Below are 21,260 nucleotides of genomic sequence, written 5' to 3'. Positions count from 1 at the left end.
ATGAGCTTCTCTCTCGTCTGCTTCTATTAAATTTAATCTTTAAACTCTGTATCGTGCTAACCTGCCTTTCCTTCATTCCTCACATTTCTGATACATATGTGGGTCATTCCATGTCAGTTCAACCAATTTGAGAACATGTTCCAGCTGATACTCTCAGATTTGGCTGAAATTTAGTACACCAATGCTACCAAGTGTGGAACACTCATGTACAAATTTTTAAGTTCCCCTGCCAATTAGTTCCAGAATTATGGCTTGTGAAAGGTGGCATGACGCAGAAATTGCAATCCGCATCTGGCAATCTATCTTCAGACCCAACTTCAGGTCTTAATAACTTTAGGACTATTCCACACAGTCTAGTGAAAATTTTACCACTCAGTAACATCCGTTTAGAGAACACACTCCATGAATCAAAAACCAACAACATATTTCTGAGGGAAAATAAAAAAACTCCAAAATGTGATTAAAAAAGTGGTATGTTAAAAGGTACATATTGTAGGTGCCCTCTATTCCAAATATAATTCGCTCAAAAAGGGTATAAATTTTTTTTGTGGTAAGCTTAATGTGGCCTAAACACGCACAGAACTCATCTTGCCCATATCAGTCACACAGTTACATGCACACAAAAATACAAAGATTTGAAAAATTATCTGAAAAACCTGGCTTTACTAAGTGTGGTAGCAGAAAAGGGACAAATGATATCCAAGCCAAATTTCAAACACTGCATAAATAGACCATAATATAATATGTGGCAAAATTTCAACTGGTTATTGCAAGGCATTTGTGTACAATAAAAGTTGACAGATTTATATGGTTAAGTTTCTTTTAAAACACGATTTAGCAAGTAATAGTGATGATGCAGACAGCTTGTTTCAGATAAAGCTGCAGGAATTGTTGGGAACCATTGAGCAACAGAAAGTTAAACAATGGTAGTTTTCAGGGACAGAATGAGTCATTGTTAGGCAGGAACAACAAAGGAAACAAGCAACAATTACAGGTTACTCATATTTTTAAGATTCTAGTTCAGACTGGTCAGTATTGTTGTGGAAAGTCAGTATGGATGCAGAAGAGTGTACTAGTGGTGCTTTTGTTCAAACAAGTTGCACTATTGGTAGAGCACAAGCATCTGAATGTCATAAAACATGTGGAACAAAATGTGGCATTCGCTTTGTACTGTATGATCTGGATGAATGGGCCAAGATTTGTTCGGTATACACCCTGTGGGCACAAGAAGTACAGTTCCAGGAAACTTTATTGTTTATATCATCATACGAACGTGTTTCTGGATAAGTATTCTTTCCTACAAAGAAGTTGTTTTGATCCATTTCGGATTCATAAGAAGGCAGTGAAGTGTAGCCTCAGAAAAATTGATATAAAATCAGTATTAAAAGTGAATCAGTGCATGGGACTTAACATGAAACCAGAACAAAAGTTATGTTCCAGGTGTGTTACACTGCTAAAAAATGAAGCATATTCTGATAATTTACATGACAGTGACGAAGAGTATCAGCCATCTACAACCACAGCGGATGAGCAATTAAATACTTCAGTGACTGCTCTTGGTTTGTCTCCCATGAAGACACACAAAGTTGGGAAAAGACAGGCCCAGCCATGGTAGAAGAAAACTACAAGAAACTCAAATGGAATTAAAACACAAAATAGCTGACACTAATAGTGGAAGAGGAAGAACTACCTGCTCCAAGGGAACAGAAATCATGACGGAAATGCTCTGATTTGGACAAAATTGTGCACGATTTGAAAGAAAAATGTGCCATATCCACACGCCAGAAAAAAGTAGCTATTTCTTACCCTAGCAGCTTCCAGCTGGTCTATTGACTACACTGCAAAGGAATTCAGTGTTTCTACATATATGGTAAAGCAAGTTAGGAAAATAAAAGCAACCCAAGGAGTGCTTCCAAAGCTTCAGCAGGCTCAGGGTAAGCAATTGAGTTCAGAAATAAAGGTGCTATTATGAAAATTATGACTACAGTCGAATAATGTCTGGAAACCCCCCTGCGGGTCCGGGGATTAGAATAGGCCCGAGGTATTCCTGCCTGTCGTAAGAGGCGACTAAAAGGAGTCCATCCCCCTCACGGGGGTAGTTAGCGCCTGCGTCCGGAGACGGACGGTTTCACGACCTATAATCGTGGTCTTTTTGGTTTTTCACTTCTCGTTTCTTCCTTCCTTTTGTTGGTTCCTTTCTTTGCTCTTCTCCACTTCACTGTCTTCCTTACTCTTTCCCTTGACTCCTCCTTGCCTTCTCATTGCCTTTTTCTCCTTGCCTTCTCATTGCCTTCTTCTCCTTGCCTTCTCCTTGCCTCCTTCTCCTTGCTTTCTCATTGCCTTCTTCTCCTTGCCTTCTCTGGTCTCCGCCTCGGCGTTTGAGACAGTCTGTCCTCTTTCTCCCTCTCTCTTCTTTTTCCTCTTCTTCCTTCCTCCCTGTGCGTGTCTGAAGGCCGACCCACGCGTTCGCACGCGTAGCCGGTGACGGGGTAACGCGTAAGTCCCCGCCCTGGGTAGACATGTAAGGCACGCGCGTACCCCCTGGTAAAGGCCAGGCCCGGGGAGGGGTGATTGCCTGAGCTGATACCTTCTGACCATGCCGATTGGTCCCTCCGTCTGTTTCTCGGGAGGTGTGACCTGAGGTGTAAACATTCACCTAAGGCGGGAGTGCCCTCTGAGAGGGTCCCCACAAGGAAGGAGCGCGCCATCGGAGACGCTGGCAATCATGGGGGATTCCTCCGCAATGGATTCTACTCCATCGCTTTCGACTTCGACCCACAAACGGAAACGTGACCAGCCAACAGTGACAAAAATACTACCGCCTGCCCCACAGTTCCTCGTAGTTTCTCGATCTGAGGACGGAAAGGATTTTTCCTCTGTCAACCCTTTCGTTATCCAGAAGGGCGTAGATGCCATAGCCGGATCTGTCAAATCTTGTACCAGGTTGCGTAACGGTACCTTATTACTAGAAACTGAGAGTGCCTTTCAGGCACAAAAACTGCTTCGGGCCACACTCTTGTACACGTTCCCTGTCCGGGTGGAGGCCCACCGCACTTTGAATTCGTCTCGTGGTGTAGTCTATAGTAGCTCTCTCGACGGATTGACTGACGAGGAGCTTCAATCTTTCCTCGCTGAGCAGGGCGTGACGGCTGTCCATCGGGTCATGAAAATGGTCAACAATGACCTTGTACCGACCCGGACACTTTTCTTAATCTTCGATAGTGTTAAGCTGCCATCGCGCATCAAGGCGGGCTACGAGGTTATTTCTGTTCGCCCCTATGTCCCGACACCTACGCGCTGCTACCAGTGTCAGCGTTTCAATCACACTCGACAGTCTTGTTCCAATGCGGCTAAATGTGTCACTTGTGGCTGGGATGCCCATGAGGGTGACTGTCCACCTCCGTCTCCTCGTTGTGTGAACTGTCAGGGTGACCATGCCGCATCCTCCCGCGACTGTCCTGTCTATAAGGAAGAACGCTGTATCCAGGAAATTCGAGTCAACGAGAAAGTGTCCACCTCGGCTGCTCGCAAGCTATTGGCTAGTAGGAAGCCCACGCTGCTCCCAGCGGGGAAATACAGCACTGTCCTCGCCTCTCCCTATGTCCCGACACCTACGCGCTGCTACCAGTGTCAGCGTTTCAATCACACTCGACAGTCTTGTTCCAATGCGGCTAAATGTGTCACTTGTGGCTGGGATGCCCATGAGGGTGACTGTCCACCTCCGTCTCCTCGTTGTGTGAACTGTCAGGGTGACCATGCCGCATCCTCCCGCGACTGTCCTGTCTATAAGGAAGAACGCTGTATCCAGGAAATTCGAGTCAACGAGAAAGTGTCCACCTCGGCTGCTCGCAAGCTATTGGCTAGTAGGAAGCCCACGCTGCTCCCAGCGGGGAAATACAGCACTGTCCTCGCCTCTCCTCGGACTACCCGGGAGGTAGCAACCCAGACATGCGATCTGACCTTCAGCACCACGGTCGTCCGTTCGGCCAGTGCTAAGATCGCGCGGTCGACGTCTCCTCTTCGTCCCATCACCCCACAGACACCAGCCCCTTCATCAGCTTCTGCTAAGACGAAGACCCAGAAGTCAGATGCACGGGCCTTCAAGAAGGAACCGTCCCGTGCAGACTTCCTACGTACCTCGACCTCCCAGCCTTCGTCCGGTACTTCCACCAAACGACCATCCAAGAAGGCTAATAGGAAGCACAGTTCTCCTTCTCCGCCACGGCGCATTTCTTCTCCTGCGCCACCCAGCGGTTGCCGCCCCAGGCCGTCATCCCTTTCGCCTGGCCGCACCGCTGGTAGCCGAACATCTGGCCGTTCACCGGCGGAGGAAGCTCCCCCTCCCGGCCATCTTCCCAAGATGGCCGATGAACCTATAGAACCAATGGACGATGACTGTCCGCCTACTGATAGCGGCGGCAGTGCTCGCTCGAAGCCAGGCCCTCAGCGGCCTTCGAGGTGACCCCTTCTCTCATCTACCTTTTCTTCCGATGGCACTTATTAACTGGAATATTCGCAGCGTTCGCTCCAACCGAGAGGACTTGAAGTTGCTGCTCCGCTCGCATCGTCCGTTCGTCGTAGCCCTCCAGGAAACGAAGCTACGCCCATGCGATCAAATTGCCTTGGCACACTACACCTCTGTGCGTTTTGACCTACCCCCTGTGGTAGGTATCCCAGCTCATGGAGGGGTTATGTTGCTGGTCCGGGATGATATTTACTACGATCCCATCACGTTGCACACCGGCCTGCAGGCAGTTGCCATCCGCATTACTCTCCCCACTTTTACGTTTTCCTTTTGTACCGTTTACGCTCCATCGTCATCTGCCGTTACCAGGGCAGACATGACGCAACTTGTTGCTCAGCTACCTGCACCATTTTTGTTAACTGGAGACTTCAATGCCCACCATCCTCTTTGGGGCTCTCCAGCATCCTGCCCGAGGGGCTCCTTGTTAGCAGACCTTTTCAACCAGCTCAATCTTGTCTGCCTCAATACTGGCGCCCCTACTTTTCTTTCGGACACATCTCATACCTATTCCCATTTAGACCTCTCTATATGTACTCCCCAACTTGCACGCCGGTTTGAGTGGTATGCCCTTGCTGATACATATTCGAGCGACCACTTCCCGTGTATTATCCATCTCCTGCAGCATACTCCCTCTCCGTGCTCCTCTCGTTGGACCATCTCCAAGGCAGACTGGGGGCTCTTCTCTTCCAGGGCGACCTTTCAGGATCAAACCTTCACAAGCTGCGATCGTCAGGTCGCACACCTCACGGAAGTCATTCTCGCTGCTGCTGAATATTCCATCCCTCACCCTACCTCTTCTCCACGTCGCGTACCGGTCCCCTGGTGGACCGCAGCATGTAGGGACGCTATACGTGCTCGTCGACGTGCTTTACGCACCTTTCAACGCCACCCTACAGTGGCGAATTGTATTAATTATAAACGATTACGTGCTCAGTGTCGTCGTATTATTAAAGAAAGCAAGAAAGCCAGCTGGGCTGCTTTCACCAGCACCTTCAACAGTTCTACTCCTTCTTCTGTTGTCTGGGGTAGCCTGCGCCGGCTATCTGGCACTAAGGTCCACTCCCCAATTTCTGGCTTGAAGGTCGCGAATGAAGTCCTTGTGGCCCCTGAGGCTGTCTCCAATGCCTTCGGCCGCTTTTTCGCCGAGGTTTCGAGCTCCGCTCATTACCATCCTGCCTTCCTCCCCCGCAAACAGGCCGAGGAGGCTAGGCCACGTGACTTCCGCTCCTCGAATTGTGAAAGTTATAATGCCCCATTCACCATGCGGGAACTCGAAACCGCACTTGGCCGACCACGGTCCTCCGCTCCAGGGCCTGATTCTATTCATATTCAGATGCTGAAGAACCTTTCTCCTGCGGGTAAAGGTTTTCTTCTTCGTACATACAATCGCATCTGGATTGAGGGACATGTTCCCGCATGCTGGCGCGAGTCTATTGTTGTCCCGATTCCTAAGCCGGGGAAGGACAAGCACTTGCCTTCCAGTTATCGACCTATCTCGCTTACCAGCTGTGTCTGTAAAGTGATGGAGCGAATGGTTAACTCTCGATTGGTTTGGCTGCTCGAGTCTCGACGCCTACTTACCAATGTACAATGTGGATTTCGAAGGCGCCGCTCTGCTGTCGACCATCTGGTTACCTTGTCGACCTTCATCATGAATAACTTCTTGCGGAAGCGCCCGACCGCGGCTGTGTTCTTTGATTTGGAGAAGGCTTACGACACCTGTTGGAGGGCGGGCATTCTCCGCACCATGCATACGTGGGGCTTTCGCGGTCGCCTCCCTCTTTTTATTCGTTCCTTTTTAATGGATCGCCAGTTTCGGGTACGTGTGGGTTCTGTCCTGTCAGACACCTTTCGCCAGGAGAATGGGGTGCCACAGGGCTCAGTTTTGAGCGTCGCTCTCTTCGCCATCGCGATCAATCCAATAATGGATTGCCTCCCAGCTGATGTATCAGGCTCCCTTTTCGTGGACGATTTTACCATCTATTGCAGCGCGCAGTGTCCACGTGTCTTGGAGCGCTGTCTTCAGCGTTCTTTTGACCGTCTTTACTCCTGGAGTGTCGCCAATGGCTTCCGTTTTTCTGCCGAGAAGACGGTCTGTATTAACTTCTGGCGCTACAAAGAGTTTCTCCCACCGTCCTTACGACTCGGTCCCGTTGCTCTCCCACTCGTGGAGACAATCAAATTTTTAGGCCTTACCTTTGACAGGAAACTTAGCTGGTCTCCACATGTGTCATATTTGGCCGCCCGTTGTACCCGTTCTTTAAATGTCCTCCGTGTTCTCAGTGGTATGTCGTGGGGAGCGGATCGAACCGTCCTACTTCGTCTATATCGGTCGATCGTCCGCTCCAAGCTGGATTATGGGAGCTTCGTATACTCCTCTGCACGGCCATCCATCTTACGCCGCCTCAACTCCATACAACATCGGGGTTTACGACTTGCGATCGGAGCATTTTATACCAGTCCCGTAGAGAGTCTTCATGCTGACGCTGGCGAATTGCCACTCACCTACCGGCGCGATATACTGCTTTGTCGGTATGCCTGTCGGCTACTGATAATGCCCGACCATCCTTCTTATCGTTCCTTTTTTGACGACTCTCTTGACCTTCAATACGGGTTGTATGTCTCTGCCTTGCTACCCCCTGGAGTTCGCTTTCGTCGCCTCCTTCAACACCTTCATTTTTCACTCCCTGCAACCTTTCGAGTGGGCGAGAGCCGCACGCCACCTTGGCTCCAGGCTCAGGTCCGCGTTCACCTCGACCTCAGCTCGCTCCCAAAAGAGGTCACCCCCGGTTCGGTCTACCACTCCCGTTTTTTGGAACTTCGTTCGAAGTTCAACAACATGACTTTCAGTTATACAGATGGCTCTAAGACCAATGACGGGGTCGGGTGTTCCTTTATTGTCGGGGCACAAAGTTTCCAATACCGGCTCCATGGCCATTGTTCGGTCTTCACAGCTGAGCTCTTTGCCCTCTACCAGGCTGTTCTGTACATCTTCCGCCACCGACATTCTGCTTATGTCATCTGCTCAGATTCCCTGAGCGCCATCCAGAGCCTCAGTGATCCGTACCCGGTTCACCCTTTCGTACACCGGATCCAACGCTCTCTTCAGCAGCTGGTGGACGTCGGTACGCCGGTTAGCTTTATGTGGGTTCCTGGCCATGTCGGTATCCCTGGGAACGAAGCTGCAGATGCCGCGGCCAAGGCTGCGGTCCTCCAGCCTCGGACAGCTTCTTGTTGTGTCCCTTCGTCCGATTTTAGCAGGGTCATTTGTCGGCGCGTTGTGTCGCTGTGGCATGCCGATTGGGCTGCACTTACCGACAACAAGCTTCGGGCCTTAAAACCTCTTCCCGTGGCTTGGACGTCCTCCTCACGCCCTTCTCGGCGGGAGGACGTCGTTTTAGCAAGGTTAAGAATTGGACACTGCCGGTTCAGCCATCGCCATCTGCTGACGGCTGCGCCGGCGCCGTTCTGCCCATGTGGGCACTTGCTGACAGTTCGTCACATTTTAATGTCCTGTCCCGATCTTAAAACACTGCGCCTCGATCTTAACCTGCCTACTACTTTAGATGCCATTTTAGCGGATGACCCACGAGCAGCTGCTCGTGTTCTTTGTTTTATCAATTTGACAAACCTCGCTAAGGACATTTGATGATGTTTTTTAATCCTATGCCTGTCAGTCTGTCTTTTATTGTGTTTTCCCTTTTAGTTGTTGTTGTCAACTTGTGCCTCGCGGTGCATTCTTAGAGTAGTCAGGGCGCTAATGACCATTGAAGTTGTGCGCCCGAAAACCACAAAAAAAAAAAAAAAAAAAAGTCTGGAAAAAAGACAATGTAATGGTGAAAATAGGAAATGTACGTGTACAAATGCAAAAAAGACTGTTGCTATGCAACATATCCTAACTATATGTAGAATTCAAGGAAAAGTATCCCAATACCAAAGTAGGTTTATCATCTTTTTTCAATCTTCAGCCAAAATGGGTTGTGCCTGTAAGTGCAATAGGCACACACAATGTTTGTGTATGTGAGACCCATCAAAATGCTAAGCTGATGTTTGCTGCTGTAAAGGATTCTGATCTGGATTACAAAGGTGCAATGAAGCTGCTAGTGCAGGGATGGTTGAAAGAAATCATGACTTGAAAGAGTAAGTTTTATTTTATTATCACAGGTGGAGTTTACACACGTTTAATATCTGGAACAAAATTTCTACACACAAACAGTTACATAAATTTTCATCACTGATGTTTGCTATTAAGCGAGACTTATTAATTCAGCAAATGGTTTTCCAGCTCTCGCTATATTAAGCGCAATCTTATAACTTGCACATACCGCTGGGCTATTATTGTTGTTGTCGTCCTGAAAAATTGAAAACAGTGCTCCATAAAATGTTAAATCAGATGACATGATGAAAGAAAGTCGCAGATCTCTCGTGACAACAGCAACTATGACAGATCATCTAGTATTGTCAGATAGCTCTTCTTAAGCTCAGTCAATTTCCCCATCCGCTCAGAATCCGACAATAAATTGTACTCGTTCTTGTGAATGGCCTTCAATACTAAACTTCTGCTGACCAGCGAGAATACTGCCACATATTAAACATTTCGAATTTTCACGATTTTGCACATAGAAAAAAAGATTCTCCCGTTACTTTTAAAAGATGGCATTTCTCCATTTCATTTCCTTGTTTTACTCTGCATTTTCCGGTTGTTGAAATACAACGTTCACTACGTAGTGGTCGCTTCAAGTAAACTTCCTCAGCTTAGCCTGGCATTACACTGCTGCAACCTGCTGGCTGTTGCCACAGCTCCGGTCGACGATTGCACACGAGCAGCGCACGTGCCGCGCTGTGCGCTCATGAGCTGCATGCAACGTTTGCCTGCCCCTGTGCTAGTGTGTGACATCAGTGCATGCTAACACAGGTGTGAAAAGTGTCCTGGTAAGGCAAATCTTGCAGAACACATGAGCAACAAACTTTATGGTCAACTCCTTATGGATGACAATGAACTTGTTTATTATAAACAATGGACACACGTGGATCGCACAAGTCTTGAAACAAAGCAGAGTACAGTGGAAGATTTTGTTGAAATGTTGCCAAAAAATGAACGAACTGACCACACACACCTTCACAGCAACAGCACAATTGGCTCATCTCCAGTTATGTAAGGATAACTTGAAAAAAGTTGAAATTACAGTAATACTAGACTCTTCTAAAAATTATGCATTTATAGTTCAAGATGCCATCCAAGGATATCATTGGGACAACAGTCAAGCAACTCTCCAGCCATTTGCGATGTACTGTAGAGGTGAATCAGGTGATGTGTCCGTCATGAACCTGTGTGTTTTTAGTGACTGTTTAATTCATGATGCCATTGCAGTTCATGCCCCCATTCGCACGGTCATGGCGTATGTGAAAAACAAGCCGCCTCACATGCATTTTGCGAAATACTTCAGTGATGGCACAGCTAGTCTGTACAAAAACAGTTAAAATCTCAATTTATGCATGCATTACCATGATTTTCATTCACGCAGAATGGAATTTTTTCGCGACAAGTGATTGTAAAAAAGTATGTGATGGTATTGTGCTACCATAAAGCGCATGGCATCACGAGCTAGTCTGCAGCACCCTACAGGTGGTCACATTCTAACACCTCTTCAGTTATTTGCCTGGGTATGGAAAAAGATCTCTTTCATACAATCATTCTGTTTCGAAGGATGAGGTGAAATCAGTCGAAGAGTCGCTAAAAAGCAGTCTAGAACACGTTAAAACTGTTGCAGGCACAAGGAGCCATCATCACTTCTCTCCAGTGGACTCTTAACAATGTGCAGATGAGCAGACTGCCCAGTTATAACTATAGGTTCCTGCACATGTGTCTTCAGTTTGTGACTCAGGATTGAGAAGCAAAAGCAGCAACATACAGCCAGGTTGCTATGTTATTGCTGTTTATGATGACAAATGGCACTTAGGATGTGTTGCAGAATGCTGTAAAGCAGAAGGTGGTGTATTTGTTAACTTCATGGCACCAGCAGGACAAGCAAGATCATTTCATTGGCCATGTTTGGCAGACAGGTGTTGGATTCCTTTTGAACATATTCTTATGACAGTTCCAGTTCCTACCACAGTGTCAGGAAGACATTACAATTTGCCACTCAGTGTACAGAGTACAGTAGCTAAAGTGTGGGAGAACTTCTGTTTGAAGTACAATTGACTGGTTTTTAGCAGTTAAGGTGCAGTAAACATTGATAGGTTGTGCTAATCTATGTTGTTGCTTAGTGATAAAACAGTTATGGGAGAGGATAAGAGGCAGAACAGTTTACTATACATTTTTACAAAATTGTGTTGTGGAACAATGGCCACATCACCAAATACATCTGTGAACTTGCATTGTACACAAATGTTTTGCAATAACATGCTGAAATTTTGAGATATATCATTATGGTCTACTTATGCAGTGTGTGAAATTTGGCTTGGATACCACTTGTCCCTTTTGTGCTACCACACTTCGAAAATCCATGTTTTTCAGGTAATTTTTCAAATCTTTGTATTTTTGTGTGCATGTAACTCAGTGTGACTGATATGGGCAAGATGAGATCTGTGTGTGTTTAGGCCACATTAAGCTTACCACAAAAAAATTTATACCCTTTTTGAGTGAATTATATTTGGCATAGAGGGCACCTACAGTATGTACCTTTTAACGTATTACATTTTTTAATCACATTTCGGAATTTTTTATTTTCCCTCAGAAATATGTTGGTGTTTTGATTCATGGAGTGTGTTCTCTAAATGGATGTTACTGGGTTGTAAAAATTTAATTGGACTGTGTGGAATAATTCCAAAGTTATTAAGACATGAATTTGGGTCTGAAGATATTGCCAGATGTGGGTTGCAATTTCTGCGTCACGCCACCTTCTTTCACAAGTCATAATTCTGGAACTAATTGACAGGGGAAACTAATACTTTGTACACAAGTGTTCCACACATGGTAGAATTAGTGTACTGAATTTCAGTCAAATTTGAGACTGAGCTGGAGCGCCTGGTTGAACTGACATTGAATGGCCCATGGTATATTGCTTGTTATAAAATTTGCTTACTGATTGGTGGTACATTGTTGCATCATACTAAGATTCTTATTCCACAGTAATCCATGTGCTCGCTTTCCGCTTTCACTAATATAACTTAGCATTCGTGCCATTGTCTTCTATTCCCACTCCCCAGGCAGTTGAAACTTTACACAGTCTGTAGTCCTTGCCCTATAATACACTGCCTGATAGAAAAGTGAGGTGGCTAAAAGGGGAGGAACTCAAAAGATTGAGACAGTATGAGATTTTACACGTGGCAGTACAGTCTCACTCAAAGTATGACGTTGCACCGATTTAGTTGGGAAGTGTCATAAGCCCATTGTATTCTTTCCTGAAGCAAGATGGCCCACAGCTGTTATAAGTGGTGCTCGATATACTGGCACTGAGGTGACGATAGCTTCGTTGGTGGTCCCGCATGTTCTACTGGATAATAACTGATGTCTCACCGGCCATCGAAGCACTCGTCAGTAAAGTTCAGAGATGCATGTGTCGTGTCTATGAGCATTGTTCTGTCGAAAAGTGGCACCACACTATTCTCTTAGTAAAGGTAACATGTGTGAATCTGGAATATTCGTGACATACTGTTCTGTCACCTGTTTCTACAATAGCTACCTATGGTGACCTGATGGCTCTGCACACGATGACCCCAGGAGTAACACAGTCTCTCTCCAAAACATGAAAGAATTTAACCCCTAGCTAGGTTGGCACCATACTTGTCATTGATGGCCCTCAGGGATTGTGGAGTACACACGTTCATTGCTGAACACGATATGATGCCATTCATTAGCAGTCCATGCTCCTGTTACGGTACTGCTCCAGTTTCTGCTGTTTACATTGTGGTTTTAATAGCAGCCTGTGCACGGGACTGTTACTCCGTAGTCCAGCTGCTGCTAGTCTCAGACCAATGGTGTGAGATGACACAGCGTGCAAGGTGTGTGTTCTCGGATGGTGGGCATGATTTGCTGGAGTTAAGATGTTCGTTGCACAATGTGACGATTCTCTGATGTTTACTGGAACTTCGACAAGTGTGCTGTCCTCACGTTTTTGTGCAGTCAAACAGGCCACTATCGCATTTGGATACCACACAAATCCTGGATGTTATCCAGTTCGATGGGGTGGCCAAATGGAGACCCACAATGAGGCCACTTTCAAATTTTCAGATATAGATAACACTGTCTCACATCAGTACACAGCATCTCTGTGTTACTCAGTGATCACTCATTATTAGGGCCCGGATTTAATGACAGGTCATATTTTTTTCTGACCTATAGGGTGAATTTTAGAACAATTTATACATAAATCTAGGCACTTTAGTGGTGAAAAATGTATTTTGATTGTGCATATAGTCATATTTCAACAAATTTTAGTAATATGTCATATTGCGGCTAACTTTTAATATAATAGGTCATATCTCTGTCAACTTCTGCCAAATATGTATATACCGTTTTTCTCATATCTTACGGAACACACAAATAAGAAAATGAATATGTTGCCCACGAGACAATATTTAACGTGCTATTATGAAAGATAAACAGATAAATTAGTACACAGCTTTACTTCTCAAGACTGTAGCAGAAAACCGGTGTACCACAACAGTGGTTTCCCGAACATAAAACATGTTGCGCAGAGTCGACAATATGCTCTCAGAACCAACAAAGGCGGCTTCTGCCGTAATAATCATCGCAGTCTCACAGGTGTTTCCAGTAACCAGTTTGAATACAGCCTTTGCCTTGTTCAACTTGCCTAAAGCAATGTGCTCAGACAGCGCGAAGTTGCGAGGATATGTTGGATAATTTGGAGAGAAGTTCTTTAGTATTGATGGGAAAATATTATTTTGTAAACTGTGTGAAGTTGAAGTTAGTGCAGAAAAGTGCTTTATTGTGCAACAACACTGTAATACTGCTAAACTCAGCAGCTGTGTGAAACGAAGTGCTGAAAATAACAGCAAGCAAACGCTGTTATTTGAACAGACAGATCAGTCGTCAACCGGATTTGTGAGAGATGGTGTCCTGCAACATCTCATTGGAAAAGCTGAAGAATCCATGCTTCAGACAGTTCTTGGAGAAGTACAAAACACATCCAGTTCCAGATGAATCTACACTGAGAATGAACTATTTATCCGTATTCTACAATGATGTGCTCAACAAAATACAAATTACTATTGCTGAGCAAAAGATCTGGCTGTAGATAGGTGAAACTACGGAGATTAGTGGGTGATACATTGCAAATGATGTTCGTGTTCTAAAAGTTGATGGCCCTGGAGATATGTTCATACTAACGTGTGAAGATCTCGATAGAGTAAACAGTTTGACCATTGCTATTTTGTTTGACAACTCCATGAAGCTACTGTGGCCGGATGGTGTGAAGAGACAACATTTTGCTGCTTGTAACAGATGGTGCTTCATATATGGCTAAAGCAGCCAAAGGGCTTCAGAGTCTCTACCCCAGCATGGTGTATGCCACTTGCCTTGCACATGCATTGCACAGAGTTGCCGAAGAGGTACTATCAAATTACCTTGTTGTGGACAAATTAATTTCCTGTGGCAAGAAAATCTGTGAAGGCTCTGCTACGGGTGCAGAAATTCAAGGAACAAACACCTTCAACGCCCCTCCCACCTAAACCTGTTTTTACACGATGGGGTTCTTGGCTTAATGCTGCTAAGTATTACTGCACCAACTACACCCAAATAAAGACAATCTTCTGTGAGCTTGATAGCAATGAATCAAGTACCAACAAAATTGTGAAAGAAGTTTTTACAGATACATTGTCTCGAAACTTGGCATACATCAACGCCATTTTTTCAGTGATATCAAAAACCATCAAACGACTGGAAGCTGTTGGCACTCAGCTGTGTGAGGCCCTGAGTATTGTGCAGCATGTGCAGAGTGTGTTGGGTCGAGCCCGTGGTCATGTGGCTGACAAAGTGAAAACCAAATTGGAAAGTGTTCTCCAACGAAATCCTGGATATTCAACACTGTGCAAAATTAGTGACAGTCTTTCAGGGAATGCAGCAACATTTGAAGGTACTGAAACAAAGCTGAACTCCAGTGACCTGGTTGCCTTCAAATATGCTTGTGACGTCTTGTGAAGTGGAGAGGAGCTTTTCCAGGTACAAAACTATCCTCAGTAACCGTAGATCTCTGACAATGGAAAACCTGAAAATGCACCTTGTGATCCAGTGCAACTTTGCAGTTACTGAAGATTGACATACGATATTAAATAATGCGAACACTTTATATACTATGTAGAAATAAAAACATTGTTTTACTGTTTCGATAGATGATCTTTTCACCGTACTTTGTGTTTAGAAAATAAAACATTCAGGCATTCAAAAACTTGGTGGTGCAAATTAGTCACAAACCTTACAGAAAGAAAGAACTATCCCTGCAATATTTTGAGAAGTGAATTTCGTATTACTTTATGGTGAATAAAAAATTAAACAAACAGTGCTTTAAATAAACTTCTATTAAGTCATATTTTATTTTTTTAAGGATATATTTGTGTACGTTTTAGGTTATAAACGCTTGCATGTTTCATTGTTTTTAGGTAAATCAAAATCCGGGCCCTACTGAGAATCAGATGCTGTTCATGCTCCTTATATATATCTTACTAGGCGTGGTAACGATTATGGACATGACCCTCTGGTGGCGTGCAGATGTGGGTGTGTACATGCACGCTCCCATACCAGGTTACGAGGGTTGGAACTTAAATAGTAACAACTATTTATTCACAACTGATACAAAACTTACATGTTTGCGCTTGTTACTGTCCTTCAAAGTAGTCACCAGTGTTGGGTAGAACCTGTTGCCAGCGATGTGGAAGGCGTAGTATACAGTTAGCAGAGGCTCTTCTGCTGATGGTGTGAATGGAGTGGTCTACTGCCTGTCGAATCTCTGGAACAGTTCTAAAGTGAATGCCATGAAGTGGTTCCTTTATCTTCGGAATCAAATAAGTCACAAGGACTTAAGTCCAGGGAGTATGGTGGATGGTACAGTACTTCCCAGTCACATTGACAGAACAGAGCAGCCACAGCTTGCGCTGTATGCACCCGCGCATTGTCGTGCAAAATGATGGGTAGGTTGCACATAAAGGGTCGCCACTTCTTTCACAAAGCTGGTCGCAGGTGATGCTCCAAAAATGAGCAGTAATACTGTGCATTGACTGCCTGCTGTAGAGGAAAGTAATGCGTTACGATAACATCATCAGTCGTACACGAGAATCACCATAATTTTCACTACACTGGAGCTCTGAAGCACTTTAGACTTTCGCAGTGACCCCTGTCTCATCCAGTGTTACAATACAGTGTAAGAAAGCCTCTCCTTCGTACTCATAGTGCACCAAGTGCGTCAGAGCGTCGTAACGCATCCATTTCTGTCAAGTCGTGCGGAACCCATTGTGATGCAATTTTTCACGTGCCCAGGCATTCCTTCAGGATTCGAAGCACAGTTGTATGCGCGCTAATTTGGTTTCGTGGGCGAGCTCACGAATCGTATAGGGTCTATTACTGATGCGACAACAGCATGCACTTCTTCAGAGACGCAAGAACGACATGCCCGGTGTGTTATTGCCTCAGTTGTAGGCTTTTACCCAATGTGCCACTGTTCTGTACGGCAATGCCGATTCCCCGCACACCTTTTGAATACCTTGATGACACTTGTCATGCTGTATGACCTCTGGCACACTCAATCTTTAGCCAACTCAGTTGTTCCTGTTTTGAAAACATAGTGACACCGTTACGTTGGATCACTTGCTCACAAGTGACTGAGTTTCCCTCAATTGTGCGCACATTGGTGATGTGGGACAGAAGAGTCCATTTGCTTGGAGGTATGATAGGTATGTCGACAATGTGTGCTATGAGTGACAATAGTAGATTCTGTTGCATAGTGTCTCCACAGCAGTGTTGCCATTATTTAAGTTCCAACCTACATACATTGATTCTTGTCGGAGTGTATCTAATTCTGTAGTGTGGCTGTGGTTCTTTGATGAGTTGTATGCTATAGATTCATTAAAATGGTCAGCAGTTACTCTATCATTGTTCCATGCTGTGTGTGAAGTACTTTACTTTGCATTTAGGAAGTTACTGCTCTTCCTTCTCTTTCAGAGGAAGGCAGTTCACTGCAGTGCAGCCGTTCTGCAACTAAAATTTCCATAGTGTTGAAGTTTCCAGTCTTTTATTTAAATGGTGCCTACCTGTGATTGCTGGAATGACTGTTAGTTGTGCACTGATATTGCCTAGGGCATGCCATACTGTGGTTAATGTTCAGTTGAGAATGCTCGGAAAACATGTTTGCATATGATAAATTTTGCAGATAATGAAGTGAAATGTTTTAGGGCAACAATATGATGGCACATATGGGCAAAAGGCGTAAAAAGATAAACGAAACCTTTGTAAATGGTGTGTGTTTGAAGTGTTTTCAATATATTCATATGCAGTAAAAAATAAAATTTCGTGTAAGAGATACTGGTTGTGATGTCATTGTGCAATAAATCCAGTGGAGAGAAGTGAGGTATTAATAATGACCTATACTGCTGTTGAGGATTCCTCTAAATCTGTGACAGTCCTGTCTTAACATTGCCAGTCGAGATATTCAGACCATTATTTATGCATACCTATGTGTTGTGCTCTAGTACATAAAAACTATTGTGATTGTAGTACCTCATTCATAGTTTCGCTTTTTGTTTATTTTACTCATTAGTTTGTTCCACATTCTGGCACCAAAATATTTGATTCTTTGAAGAATTAATTTCAATGACTTCTAGTTTAAGCCACTTTTAATGCTTGAAAATTGTTAATTTGACACCATGTAAATAATGTCTCCTGTTCGGATTCTTTCAGAATTTGTATTAGGAAATTGCTCATTGGTACACTTTGTGTTGCAGGTGAAAGTTTTGAAGAAACCTAAGTTCGACTTGTCTAAACTGTTAGAACTCCACGGTGATGGCAAGGGTGGCAGTGATGAACCTGGTGCTAAAGTTGACCGGCCTGAGGGTTACGAGCCACCTGTTCAGGAGTCTGTATAAGGTTTTGTATTATGTTGGAGTGAATCAATAAAACATGAAAACTGACATTGTTGTACTGTTTTTTCCCCTCTTTTGTCACTGGATGTTTTGAGTTTATATGTAAACATGTAATTCTAAATAACCTGGTTATTTGGTGTAGAATATATAAAATTGTTATAAGGAGTGCAGAAACAGGAAACAAACAAGAAATGTGGCTCAGAAATGAACGTACATGTCTAGCAGTGCTTGCTGCCTGCTTTGTTAAGAATGAGTCAGTGTTGTCAATAAATTGAATTGCTATGTAGCTGGCTGGAAGGATAGTCCGTAAAGTACTCTCATATTAATGACAGTATGGAATTACAGAAAACACTGTATTTCATTCTATAGATATTTCTCCACATAAAGGGATAAATTTTCGCAAATAAAGTGATTCACATAGTAACCTTTAAACTGTCATTCATGTGATAAATCTTTTAACCTTCTGGTCTGTATCTGTTCAGTAGAAATTAATGGATTAAGGTGTGCAGAATAAGTGTTGAAACAACTTCGTTGTTGTTGTGGTGGTCTTCAGTCCTGAGACTGGTTTGATGCAGCTCTCCATGCTACTCTATCCTGTGCAAGGTTCTTCATCTCCCAGTACTTACTGCAACCTACATCCTTCTAAATCTGCTTACTGTATTCATCTCTTGGTCTCCCTCTACGATTTTTACCCTCCACACTGCCCTCCAATGCTAAATTTGTGATCCCTTGAGGCCTCAGAACATGCCCTACCAACCAGTTCCTTCTTCTTGTCAAGTTGTGCCACAAACTCCTTTTCTCCCTGATTCTATTCAATACCTCCTCATTAGTTGTGTGATCTACCCATCTAATCTTCAGCATTCTTCTTAGCACTACATTTCGAAAGCTGCTTCTCTCTTCTTGTCCAAACTATTTATCGTCCACATTTCACTTCCATACATGGCTACACTCCATACAAATACTTTCACAAATGACTTAATGACACTTAAATCTATACTTGATGTTAACAAATTTCTCTTCTTCAGAAACTCTTTCCTTGCCATTGCCAGTATGCGTTTTATATCCTCTCTACTTTGATCATCAGTTGTTTTGCTCCCCAAATAGCAAAACTCCTTTACCACTTTAAGTGTCTCATTTCCTAATCTACATCCCTCAGCATCACCCGACTTCATTCGACTACATTTCATTATCCTCGTTTTGCTTTTGTTGATGTTCATCTTGTTATCCCCCTTTCAAGACACTGTCCATTCTGTTCAACTGCTCTTCCAGGTCCTTTGCTGCCTCTGACAGAATTACAATGTAATCGGCGAACCTTAAAGTTTTTATTTCTTTTCCATGGATTTTAATACCTACTCCGAATTTTTCTTTTGTTTCCTTTACTGCTTGCTCAATATACAAATTGAATAACATTGGGGAGAGGCTACAACCCTGTCTCACACCCTTCCCAACCATTGCTTCCCTTTCATGCCCCTCGACTCTTTTAACTGCCATCTGGTTTCTGTACAAATTGTAAATAGCCTTTCGCTCCCTATATTTTATCCCTGCCACCTTCAGAATTTGAAAGAGATTGTTCCAATCAATTTTCCTCTTTCTCGCGCATTTTGTCGAAGATATACCCGTGTCCAGTAGTGCACATGTAGTAACCTCGGTAGTGCACAGTGTTCTGCTTGGATGTGTGTTGATTCATATTGTCGTAGTGTTTTGATTCAGGGCTTTGTTTTTAAACATGGCCAAAAAATATAACTCAGTTTTCTTAAAACAATTTTCTGTACAGTTTCCGTGCATTATCAAGTCGAGGAAAGGCCCGTTCGCCTTTTGTACAGTTTGCCGATATTTGTGTATCACATGGTGGAAAAAGTGAAGTTTCCAAACATGTGGAAACAAAAAAAGCACAGACACAATTCGAAGTGCGTCAGTAACAATAAAAAACTGGAATTCAGCGACAAAAGTGAAAGTGGAGTGATAAATGCTGAATGTTTATTTACATCTTTTATTTTAGGATATAATTTGGCGATTAATTACGCTGTCCATGCGAGTCACCTGTTCCGGAAAATGTTCACGGATAGCAGTATAGCGAAAAAATACAGCTGCGGCAATTATCGGAGAAATGGCAAAAAAGGAAAAAGAAGAAATCGTAGACAGTTCAAAAAAATGGCCATTTTCTACTGCTATGGACGGTAGTAACAAAGGGGATGCTAATTTATATCCCATAGTTGTTACCGTTTATAATGAGACGACCCAAAAAATTGAAAGTACCTTATTATCTCTCTCCAACTTAAAAGGAGATTCCACTGGTGTCAACATAGGAACACTTCTTCTCACCACGCTGAAGGAATGTAACATTCCACTCAGCAACTGTTTGTCAATAGGTTGTGACAATGCTCCTGTAATGGTTGGAATGAAAAACGGAGTTTCAGGTCTCTTGAAAAATCATATGCCTAACGTCTTCGTTGTTGGTTGTCTGTCATTTTTTAAATTTGGCAGCAGAAAAGGGAGCTGCATGTCTGCCATTCCAGATTGATGACTGTTTACTGGACATATATTATTTTCTGCAAAAGAGTACAAAGAGAAAGGAGAAACTGAAAGAATTTCAGAAATTATATGATGTCGAGATGAAGAAAATATTGAAGCATGTGTGCACCCGTTGGCTTTCTGTGAGCAAATATTTACTTCGGTTACTGGAACAGTGGAAGCCTTTGACCAGCCTGCTCGATTATGAAGTGAAGTCTGGTAAGAAACTTATCATATACCAAATGTGAAACAGTCACCAATTGAGAGTAGTGCCTCTTAAAGAAAAAGAGCTAGTGAATTGCCAATTCCATGTTCATCTATATCAAAAATAAGTAAACAGGATTCCCCAGTTAAGTACAACCTGTCTCGTGAAGAAAGGATTTTTGTTTCTGTCATCAGATTTAAATATAGCTTTGTGTCTGTTTTTGTCAAATGTTATACCTACATTTGACAAAACAAATGTAATTTTGCAGTCAAGTGTACCTCTCATCCATTTACTGCAAGATCTGCTGCTGGACACGTTACAGAATTTGATGTCTAAATTTGTACTACCTACAGTGATTAAATCCTGTTCTCCTTTTGAGGTTGATTACCACAGCAGAAGAAACCAGAAGGATGATTGTGATTTGTCATTGGCAGTTGTACTTCTCAACTTGTGGATTGCCTCAAGCATGATGAGAAGGTGGAATTCTTCGCATCTGTTCGGAAATACTTAATTGCCGCCTGTGACTACATGGTTCACAAATTCCCATTTAAGAGTGAAATGCTGAGGAATGCAACAGTTGTGCAAATCAGATCTGTTTCCAATGCATCCTTTTCTACCCTATTTTGAGGAAAAGTTTCCAGTATTATTGAATGCAGATTCAGGTAAACAGCATGATGCCATAGATGAATTACAATCCCAGTTTTTTGCATTTCAGATATGATATACCGGATGAAATCTTAAGAGAAGAAAGAATTGATGTGCAGTGATCTCTGCTAGGAAAACTAAGAAATGGTAATGGGAGCCTAAAATTTGACAAATTAATTCGTGTTATGTTAGGTATTCTAACGGTCCCTCCTAGTAATGCAGAATGTGAGAGGATATTTAGTCAAGTAACTAAAACAAGCACACAGTTTAGATCATCTACCG

General features: G+C 43.6%; 1 protein-coding gene across 1 annotated transcript in view; it reads left to right on the top strand.

Moving 5' to 3' along the window:
* LOC126203312 (40S ribosomal protein S3a) overlaps positions 1 to 17,665 on the top strand; it is a 40,702-nt gene extending 23,037 nt beyond the window's left edge. Inside the window, exon 6 of the mRNA XM_049937578.1 lies at positions 17,480 to 17,665. Coding sequence (XP_049793535.1) covers positions 17,480 to 17,620 — 141 coding nt within the window. The 3' untranslated portion in view covers positions 17,621 to 17,665. The remainder of the gene's footprint in view (positions 1 to 17,479) is intronic.
* The last annotated feature ends 3,595 nt before the right edge of the window (positions 17,666 to 21,260 follow it).

This window comes from Schistocerca nitens, chromosome 9 (assembly GCF_023898315.1).
Source record: "Schistocerca nitens isolate TAMUIC-IGC-003100 chromosome 9, iqSchNite1.1, whole genome shotgun sequence".
NCBI classification, from domain to species: Eukaryota; Metazoa; Arthropoda; class Insecta; order Orthoptera; family Acrididae; genus Schistocerca; species Schistocerca nitens.
This window is presented reverse-complemented; position numbering and strand designations above follow the sequence as displayed.